Below are 10,461 nucleotides of genomic sequence, written 5' to 3'. Positions count from 1 at the left end.
GCTGAGGACCAAGATTAACTTAAATCATTATTCATTATTGTAACGTCATCCACACTGTTCGGCACGGCTCGTGCTTTTGTTAAATGAAGACGAATAACTTATTCGCGTGGTTGTTTGCGCACTTCTGTCTCACAATATATTACACTTCTTGTATGTTAGATTACGAAGTTTATGTCTGTGCTATTATACACTTTTAAAATGTTCTAACTGCGAAACCTTTAGACAGGCCCGTTTTATACATTCGAGCAACACCAATTGCGATTCTCTATGGTAATTTAACTTATATTATGGATGTTTTAAATTGTAAATAATTTTGTTATACTGAAGATGGTCCAATGAGGACCGAAACGTATACATTTTTTATTACTTAAATTTTATTTTTGGACACTGCTACCCTGTTCAGGCTCTGAGCCCCTTGTTTTATCTTTTAATTCAAATCTGTTGAAACTATATAACTATATAACTAGCTACACTGTGTCATCTTGCCAGAGCTCGAAGTAAATCCAGGCATTCGAGGGGAAGAAGAAAGAGAACGCTTTGACAAAATTGTAGACCGCATTCACAATTAACAATGAAAATTCTTATGCTACAAGAGTCGTTAAATATGTGCAGTAGGATCTAACACTCTGAGGACCAAGATCAATTTAAATCCGTCAAAAGTATAACCAGCTGCACCGTGTCACTTTGCCTCAAGGTAAACTCGTAAATCCAGGCGTTCGAGGGGGGGAAAAAAAGGAAAAAACTGGCAAATTTGACGCCCGTCTCGCTTATATAACAAACAAGGTGCGGCACTGAAATACAAGAGAACCCAAGGAACCTGTACAGAAGACAAAAGCAATTAACAGCAAAGTGCACGTGCGGCGCTGAAAAGCACGAGATTTACGCGGCGAAATATGGTACCCTAGAGACTTCTATTCCCGAGCGTTCTCGCGCGGTGCAAAGAGACCGAGCGAAGCACCGGCTCTACGCGCTTCGCGCGGTATTCCCAAGTAAATCGCGGTTCTCCGCACCCTCGCAGGGTCTGTCCGACGCGAATGCATATGGTCGCGCGAGAAGTAGAGTGAGAGAGAGAGTGAGAGAGAGGAGAGGCCGTTGGGGCTCCATCGAGGAAACCGGACAGCCTTGGACCGGCGCGCCGATTTCCCGGGCGCCGTGCGGCGCCGCGCGTCGGCGCCCCGAGGTCGTCCCCGCGACCGGTAGCGGCGAGGCGGGGACCAAAGCCGCGCGCCCTCCGCGCGGAGGCTCGCGCGCGAGCCTCCGCCGTCGCCACGGGTGCCGCGATGCCACCATCGGCCATGTCACGCTCGACGTAGGACGTGAGGCGGAACCCCCGCGACTTACCGTTCGCCCGCTTCAGGGCGTTCTCGGGTCTCTGCCCGTAACGCGCCATGTTTCCGTCCCGCGGTTACGGCTGCAGCACCACCATAAACACCGGCTCCGGGGGCTCCGCGTTGCGGCTTCCTGGCGTTCGAGCACCGTTGACGCGCGATAACCGTGCGCCCAGGCCACGACTCCTCGCACCGCGTGTACCGGAATAGGAGAGGCGGCCACCGAGGGAAAGATGGCGTGCCGCTGACGCGCGAGTCAAGCGAGCGACCCGGCGACACGTCCGGGGCGTGGGGGCGCGCGAGTCGCGGCGAAGCGCGCGCCCGTTCGTTCGTCTCTCGCGCCGGGTCCTCGGCTCTGCGCGCCCCGAGACGCGCCGCCGCGGCGCCGACTCCGCGGGAACCGCGCGCGACGTTATTGCCGAATCACGGCTTTTTTTCTTTTTCTGTCTGTTAGCAGAGAGAGACCTGAGAGCGGCCGGCGGTTCATTTGATATTGTTTTCGCTCGGTTGATTCCGGCGCTTTATGCCCATATCACACTAGCCATTGGCGACTGCGTCTGTGTTCGCGTTTGCGTCTACGATTGTCTCTGGACCAATCAGAAAGGAGTTGCTGACGATTGCGATTCCCGTTTAGCCGGCCGTCTGTTTTCAAACGCGTTAAGCGGGGAGCATTGGCATTATCGTTCGAAATCTTGCTCATTGTTTCGCGGAATTAACTGATCGCGCGATTTCTTGATTTTGCCGACTCATATCCGGTTTTATTAATAACTATCTTAATAGTCTTGTCTTTTCTAAATTGTATAATACTTGAAGGAGGCTCGTAACACGAATACGAATAAAGATTTGCGAAGGAATTTCAACGCTGAAAACTTGCTGTCTCGCATTAAAAGTCGTTTTACGCTCATAATAGGGGACTTTCCTCTATAAATTGTTGGTACTCGTAACAATACGTCTCTGAATTATGGCGGGCGAGAGAGCGAGTCTCATTGCGAGCCCTTTGAAATATGTATGTTAATCATTTATCTATTTTATACTAATTGATTTATTCATTTTTATAATTTCAGCGCCAATTTTGAGGATTATTACCGCAGACCGTTAATTTTCGTTATCGTATCGCTGGCCATTTAAACGAACCGCAGCCGGTTCGTCGTGTCGCGTCGCGTTCGGGAGTGCCGTTTGCGTAATTGGACTAAAGACTGAAAGTGTAAAATCGTGCGAACGATCTTTGTGCTTTCGCGAGTGTGCAAGAAGACAACCTGAGTGGAGGAGAAGGCCTGGAGAAGGCCTGGAGAAGACATCGGGCATCGGCGGAGCAACTTTAGGGTAAGCATTTGTTATTTCGTATAAAATTAATCTTCCTCTTGATCATTTTAAATAATTTAAAAATTATTTTCTTTAATATTGGCTTCCTTGAATTCTCCATTTTAATATGAACGTTATAATTTATGTTACAGGATCGACGTAGTGAAACTCCGCTGCTGCGCATAGGGTCGGTGAGTAAAAAAATTTTTTTTATTCCTCTTTAATTAACTTCTCGTGGTCGTGGATTTTTCGATACGATCGACACTCGATCGTGTATGCGAACCGTGCGAAATATTTGTCGGTGACGATAACCGACTATGGAAGGAGAAAAGTTTTCTTCCTTCCTGATCTCTGGTCAAAATGACCAGACTGTATGGCCAGGAGCAACGAAAGGTAGGTCCAATCTGGCCCAACGAAAAAAGACTGAATATCCCAGATAGCGCACCTATAGTTCTATGAATATTCTTCTGGAGTGCAAACATTCTTATTTTCAGAATATTTCAATCAAATATTGTATAAATATATATAGATTGTTACAATTAGAAATCGTATATTCAAATTCAGAATATTTTTTTAATATTCATCGAGTTTATGCATTGCACATTGTTTATTGTGTAATACACTTGTCTCATGCAAAAGGCAGTGAAACCTGTGATCATATCGTGTATAACCGACACGCTATATTCGATATAGATTATTCTGTTCACATTCGAAAAAGATTTCTAGTAGTGCCAGTCGAATATTCTACGAACATGAGATAAATATATAAGAATGACCTATGGAATGTTCCACGTATTCTTGAAAAATATTCTTAAAATGTTCATAGAAGTGTCTTGTGCTATCTGGGATGACGAGCTAAGTGATCAATATAGAAGTAAGGTGGTAGACGAAATAATTTAATTTCTTTTCACTTGTCAAAGTTCGGGTGGGTTATTCTTCTTTACACATACATTCTCGCATGTGTGCGAGATTGATAAGATTAAATCCTAATTGCGCGCTCATTATAGCCCCAAATCGGACTTAATAAATTGCGTCGCGGTTTCAACGAAAGACTTGTAAGTTTATTAAGTTGAAACGCGGGTAGGCAGGAAAATGGATAGGCAAGAACCATATATCGGAATGCGGGTAGATAGAGATTCGGGTGGGCAGGGACAGGGAGACATAATTATATATAACTGCAATGTAATAATGAATATAACTATATTTATTATTATTGTATTATGAAACATATTATATAATACTAATAAATATAATTATATTTGTTATTACTGTATTTTTAATAAAAATACTTTTAATAAAAGTCTATAATTTAGTGGAGATATAAGTAAAATTATACTGAAATAATTTTTAGGAATATTGTACATTGTAATAGTACTTTATTTTAACTTTGTTATATTTATTTTAAATTTTAAATTAATAATTATAGAAATTACAAAATATGTAATATTAAATATGCAATCAGACGCGTATAATCGCCGATTTTGCGACACGTTGCATTTGAATAGACGCGTCTGTTTTATTTAATTCTTGGCCTTTAACTTAAAATATTTAACTTTGCAGTCCAGCGTACGAGGAAACATTTGTTATGCATAAAAATATTTGTAACTTTTATAAAAAATATTAATTGTATCCCACACTTTGTTTAAGATAACGCATATACATATTCAATCGTGTATCTCGCAATCATAAAAGGTACGAAACACCGACGAAAAGTTTAAACGACAGTGATTTTACAAAATTACGAGGGCGTAAAGGGATTGAAACTTCAATTACAAATGACATGCATAAAAGAAGTTGGATATTGACATATATTGGCAAAAAATATTTTATATTTAATTTATATATAATATTGTAATAATTATATTTAGGAATACAAAGAGAATCATACAAAGAGAAGTGTAGACTTAGTATTTTTTGTGTACATAAATATTTCTTAAAAATATAAATAACAGTATCAATATATAATATTATCGAGGGTTCAGGCCGTCGAGTAAGAATAACCCATTGAACACCAAGCAACAGTTACATAATATCAATATTATAGTTTCTCACTCAACAGTGTAAACGCAATATAACACGCATGTTATATTACATTTGCATTGTTGAATAGGAAATTATAATATTGATGTTACGTAACTTTTACTTTTATTGGGCGTTTACTGGGTAAGGAGTAACAAATGAGCGTAAAATGTTGGTGGAATATAACAATGAATGCTTACATCTCAATATATGTAAGACATACTTGTAGAAAACGAGAAGAAAGAGATACTTAGGCCCGGTGTTTCATTTTCCGATTTACTGTTAACCAGAGGTTAGTCGACCCTCTATCTTTTTCTATATTATTATCTAAGAAGAGATAGATAATCGACTAACCCCTAGATAACACTCAATCAATTCGTTTAAGTAAATGAAAAACCGCTTATCTATCAATTCATTAAAAGAACCGGGAAAATTGTGTAGCCAAAGACATTAAGAACGAGAAGACACACCAAATAACTTAGCGGTTGGGGGGAAAACCAAAAAAAGCAAATGAAAAACCGGACCTTAATGGATACGCTCGGAGACTTTGGTTTGTAACGTTATCATAATACAAAGAGATTCTCGGCAATGGCTAAATTGATGAGAAAACTCTCTACAGCCGGCGCCAAGCTTTTCTCCTTAAATATCTCGACGGAGATCATTCGCTTGCCATCTGGTGCTTGCAACGTCGCTAACGAGGTCAACTGGTTCAGAAGATCTTGCGTTTTGTCGTTTATCTCGGATATAACCTGCGCCTCCGTGTAGCTTTGATTCTCGCACAGTTGGACCATAAACAGGGCTATTTCCTTGTGGGTCTTCGTCATTGTGAGACTCTCTGGGGGAAGCGGAATTGAATGTAGATTATGTTTTGTAGATGTGCAAGCAAAGTAGATTACAATTTTCTCTTTCTCTTCTTTGTTACCTTTGGCATGCGGCGCTACGGTAATCTCTCTGGCAGGAATGTTTACGAGCAGATCGTACAGATCTGTTCTTGATGATATCGAGCTGTTACTGCAGCCTGCCACGTAGTGCGAATATTTCTGTAACAGTGATTGTCAGATGAAGTCATTTTCTTTAGAGAGCATTTCGTACTATCACCCGGGAAGAAATGGAAACAAATCTTATTATATACGTCTCGTGTAATATCTAATTATATCTTATGAGATCCAAAAATCGTTAGATCTTTGACACTTTCCTTGAATGTTCGAAGTTATCTAATGAGATCCAACTAAATCTAATTAAAACCGATATTTATAGTCGGATCTTGAATTTACCTAAAGATCTAAAGCTGTATGGAACATTTCATTGGCTACGAAGTATCTAAAGAGGATCTTGAGACAGTCTTGAATATAAATTCTGACGATGAATACTGGCCTAAATATTCTAATAGAAATCTGATACTTTTATTGAATTTTCGATGTTATTATCTGGGATTAGAACTCTATTAGGACATTTAATTAGATCTCAATAGATAATAACATCGAATATTCAGTAAAGGTGTCAATCTCTCAAGATCTGGTGATTTTAGAATTGGATATAATTAAATATTACACGATTCAGACATATATAATGTAATATTTCCATTTCTTTCCCGGGCAAAGATGCATTCCTTTATAAAACACGTGCCTTGAGTTCGATCAACTCGTCGTTTACCAAGTCGATCCAGGGAAAGAGATTGTCAGTGACTCTCCTATGCTTCATCAACGCTGGGAATGTTCTTATCCACTTGAGAAGCTGCTCCAGACTGTGATGATACACAACAATCTTCTTCTTCAGCAAGAGGGCGGTGTATATCAAAATTGTTTCCAACTCGAACGTCTTAATCAGTTCTCTGACGTTGGTGCTGGCCGCGAAACAATGAGTGTTGAAGTCGTCCGAGACAAACGTTCCGTTCTCCTGCGTCGAACAGGAGCCCTTCGTGAACACAGACAGGTACAGCTGCAAGATCTCCGTGGGTTTACCGGTTTTGCAATACATTTTGCTGAGAACCCGCGACAGCACCTCGTACTTCTGTGGATTGAAATCCTTGGCAAAGAGCACCAGCGCAAACTGTTTCACCTGAGACAATTGCGAGAGAAAATCAAGACAGGCTTTTATATATACACATATACATCGAATGATCTCTTTCGCGAGGTTGTATCTCGATTTTCTAAACCAGAATGAGCGTTTAAACACAAAAGCCAGAACCCAGTTGGCCAAATCTGTGAGAACATCAAACACTAGAAATTCTGAAGGCAGAAAGACTACAGTTTGCACAGAGAACTGATCTATTCGATATCTTGCCAGCAGAAATGCAACAAAGTCTGCTCGCATAACTGGACCTGCTCGGTTTCTGTCGACCTGTTGCGTTTTAGACTCCGTCGAACCAAAACGAAAGCCAAATGCGGACACAGATGGCTGTGATTTTTGTGCGGGTTTCTCATAAATCTGCCGCCAGTCTGCTGACACTTTGCCGACTGGGAAATTACGTAGAATCAATCAATCAATCAATCAATCAAACTTTTATTCACTTTAGCTTACAGCCAGAAAGTGGGACCTGGTTTGAAATCACGTAGAATCGAGATAACCCACACAGCACCGAAATATTTCAGAAAGCTCTGAAAAAGCTGTCAATGAAATAGGAAACCTTAAAAAAATATTTCAGACATGTTTCAGATACATGAAATGTCCGCGTAGATGAGATATCATAAATGTTTCTGAAATATTTCTGAAGTGCTTCAGAAATATCTCTTAAATGCTTCGGAAATATTTCTGAAATGCTTCAGAAATATCTCTTAAATTCTTCGGAAATATCTCTTAAATGCTTTAGAAATATTTCTGAATGATTTTTATATTACATTTCAATATTAATAATAATTTCCAAGTTATATGTTGGATAGCTTTCAATAATATATGTTTAAGAGATTACGTACGAAATATTTCTCTGAAATGTTTCGCAATATTTCTGAGAAATAGAAACATTTATAGAAATAGAAAAATAGAAACATTTCAGAGAAATATTTCGTAATATTTCTGAAATATTTCAGTGAGAAGGATCATAAATGATTTCGATGAAACATTTCAGAAATATTTCTGAATGATTTCTATCTTACATTTCACTATTAATTTCCAAGTTATATGTTGGATAACTTTCAATAACATATGTTTTAGAGATTACATACGAAATATTTCTCTGAAATGTTTTGTAATATTTCTGAAATATTTCAGTGAGAAGGATCATAAATGATTTCGATAAAACGTTTCAGAAATACTTCTGAATGATTTCAATGTTACATTTCAATATTAATTTCCAAGATACCTTTTGGAAAGCTTTCAATGACATGCGATTTTGATGAAACGTTTCAAAGATATTTCTGAATGATTTCAATTTTACATTTCAATATTAATTTTCAAGTTATCTTTCGGAAAGCTTTCTGAAACTTGTTTTGCTGTGTGGGAGGACCTTGCGAAAGAGATCAGTCGATATTTCCTTAGCGAGGCGAGCAGAGTTTGCCCACCTTCGGCAGTTTGTCAGAGTCAAACACCTCGCTGCAGTGTATGTAGAACCAGTCGTGGCCGTGTCTCGCGCACACGAATACGTGGGGGGACGTGTGCTCCGACTTTAAGTTGCACTTTCTCGTCACGACGGTCTTCTGAGACTCCGTGACCGCTGGATAGGACCACGTCCACAAGACGTCCCCGTTACAGTCTTTCTCTGCAATTGTTTATTCTCGATTACAAGACGAACGTGTCCATCATGTGTGGACTTCAATGTCCATCATAAAAGTGTTGTTACGAGACACGGTAGGGTATTGCGCCAAATATAAGCGTAGACTAGATAGAACCGCGCGTACCGATTACACTGCAGGAAAGTAAATCCGTTAACGGTGCCATTTGGAGTCTCTTGAAATAGGTAACTCGACGTGGACAGAGTAACCAAGAATAATAACACCTCTCTGAAATAATATATTAAAATGTTCGTTATTCTCCACGTCTTAGCGATATGCAAAATTCGTTTATTATCTTACCGGTATCGGATATGCTACATTTCTATTATTAAATGTTAGTATAAGTCCAATGGAGCAAATTATTGGTCTCCGTGTCGTTTGTATCGACTACTGTCAAATGCGGTAGAAATTGAGGTTATGTTTGAATCTCTCTCTCTCTCTCTCTTCTCTCTCTCTCTCTCTCTCTCTCTCTCTCTCTCTCTCTCTCTCTCTCTCTCTCTCTCTCACACTCACTTTTCACGCACTCACTCACTCGCACTCGCACAGAATCTATTGTATACATGTTTGGTTTTAAAGTTGATGAAAAAGAACAACTGGAATAAAGACAGATAGTTTAGCTTGAACGTTTCATTCGAAAAAGAATATTTTGTTAGAACAATTTATTCTCTCAAAATTAATAAATTCCCTGATGGAAAAATTTTGCTGAAAATGTAATGAAATTGATGAAAAGTGAAATGAAAGTTATATTGGAGAAGCTTGTTGAAACCATTTCAAAATAAATCATAAGTTTCGTTATGAAATTCAATGAAATACTGTGAAATTAGATGAAAGTTAATTAATATTATTAAAAATTAGTGAAAACATTTTTGAAATGTATATTATAAAATTTGCAGAATTTCACTGAAAATAAATTTTTTAATGAAAAATTGCTGAAATGATAATGAAATTGGTTCAATTGCAAGAGATTTTCAATCAAATTTCAGCAAAATTTCATTACGTTTTCAGCAAAATTTTTCCATCAGGGTTCTAATAAATTCTGCAATTTATTCTCTCAAAATTAATAAATTTTAATAAATACTGCAGTCAACTGCCAATTGTTTGATTTCTTTGTAAAAAATTAATACACTCGGCTAGTTCGATCATGTAATATAATCATTAGCGTATCAATAAAAACACTTTTATTATGCAAATCGTACCCAAGCTATCCATTAAGCGCAGTCTCAAGTTCGTCGGATCAGCCGTTGTTGAGATCCGAAAATCTGAGGGCCCGTCAACTCGTGTACTCGCGTAAACTTACACGGTCGGTGTCGCGCGCGTGGTTAGGTTTGTCGCTTATACTTGGCGTGAGACACTACCGTGTCTCGTGATAATGTAGGTATTATTAGTATATTCATTTTAATATTTAACACAAAACCGATCGTGTTAAATTGGTTGTATTGTTTGTACAATATTCAATCATTCGAGATTGTCGTAAATAGTTTAAATAATCAACAGAAAATCCCGAATAATAAAGTAATAAAATAAATAAAATATTCAGACACAATAATATACACAGATGCAGTTGTTATAATCGAATCTTTTATTGTTCTATTTTTATTATTTACGTTGTTTCGTTCAAAATGTAACAATCCTTATCTTTATATAATGATTTTGTAATATTAATACGTGATCGCTTTTCCACATTTAGTCGCATAAATTATCGTTGCATGAAACTTTTATAATAAACTTATTATTACATTGCAATAACTGGTTACATATATACATTTACTATATATACAATTTTATTATTATATTATTTGTGTCTCCATTCGTCGATCGCTAAAATATAATTTCGTGTAACACATACATAGGTATATAGGGTGTTATGTAATACCCGCATCAACGCTTATTGTGGGACAGAGTGGACTAGACTAAGTCGAAAAGTCCTCTACCATTTTGCAATTTTCGCAAAAGTCAGCGAGTTATTAATTATTAAAAATCGCTGTCTTAGGCCGGCCCACTGCCCAATTCAAACGTGCGGCGAGATCGATCGATCGTTACAACTCTCTGCGCGCCTAGTAACGATCGATCGATCTCGCCGCACGTTTCAATTGGGCAGTGGGCCG

The 10,461-nt window shown here is 38.5% G+C and overlaps 2 protein-coding genes across 3 annotated transcripts in view; both read right to left on the bottom strand.

Annotated features, from left to right (window-relative positions):
• The window catches only part of LOC105560016 (eukaryotic translation initiation factor 3 subunit A), an 8,732-nt gene extending 7,163 nt beyond the window's left edge, over positions 1 to 1,569 (bottom strand). For both annotated transcript variants that reach the window (XM_012008739.1, XM_012008740.1), the window contains exon 1: positions 1,342 to 1,569. In XM_012008739.1, coding sequence (XP_011864129.1) covers positions 1,342 to 1,390 — 49 coding nt within the window. In that variant the 5' untranslated portion in view covers positions 1,391 to 1,569. The remainder of the gene's footprint in view (positions 1 to 1,341) is intronic.
• A 2,514-nt stretch (positions 1,570 to 4,083) lies between these two features.
• Positions 4,084 to 8,797, bottom strand: LOC105560017 (protein FAM45B-like). Its single transcript, XM_012008742.1, has 6 exons — positions 8,657 to 8,797; positions 8,483 to 8,584; positions 8,147 to 8,343; positions 6,276 to 6,707; positions 5,572 to 5,689; positions 4,084 to 5,484 (listed from the first exon to the last, which is right to left on the bottom strand). The coding sequence occupies exons 2-6, from the start codon at positions 8,520 to 8,522 to the stop codon at positions 5,213 to 5,215; spliced, it is 1,059 nt and encodes a 352-aa protein (XP_011864132.1). The 5' UTR covers positions 8,523 to 8,584; positions 8,657 to 8,797; the 3' UTR covers positions 4,084 to 5,212.
• Positions 8,798 to 10,461: the final 1,664 nt, after the last annotated feature.

The sequence above is a fragment of the Vollenhovia emeryi genome, unplaced genomic scaffold (genome assembly GCF_000949405.1).
Source record: "Vollenhovia emeryi isolate VEMERY1.0 unplaced genomic scaffold, V.emery_V1.0 DF939245.1, whole genome shotgun sequence".
Lineage (NCBI taxonomy): Eukaryota > Metazoa > Arthropoda > Insecta > Hymenoptera > Formicidae > Vollenhovia > Vollenhovia emeryi.
The sequence above is the reverse complement of the archived record's forward strand: the minus strand, read 5'-3'. Positions and strand labels throughout refer to the sequence as shown.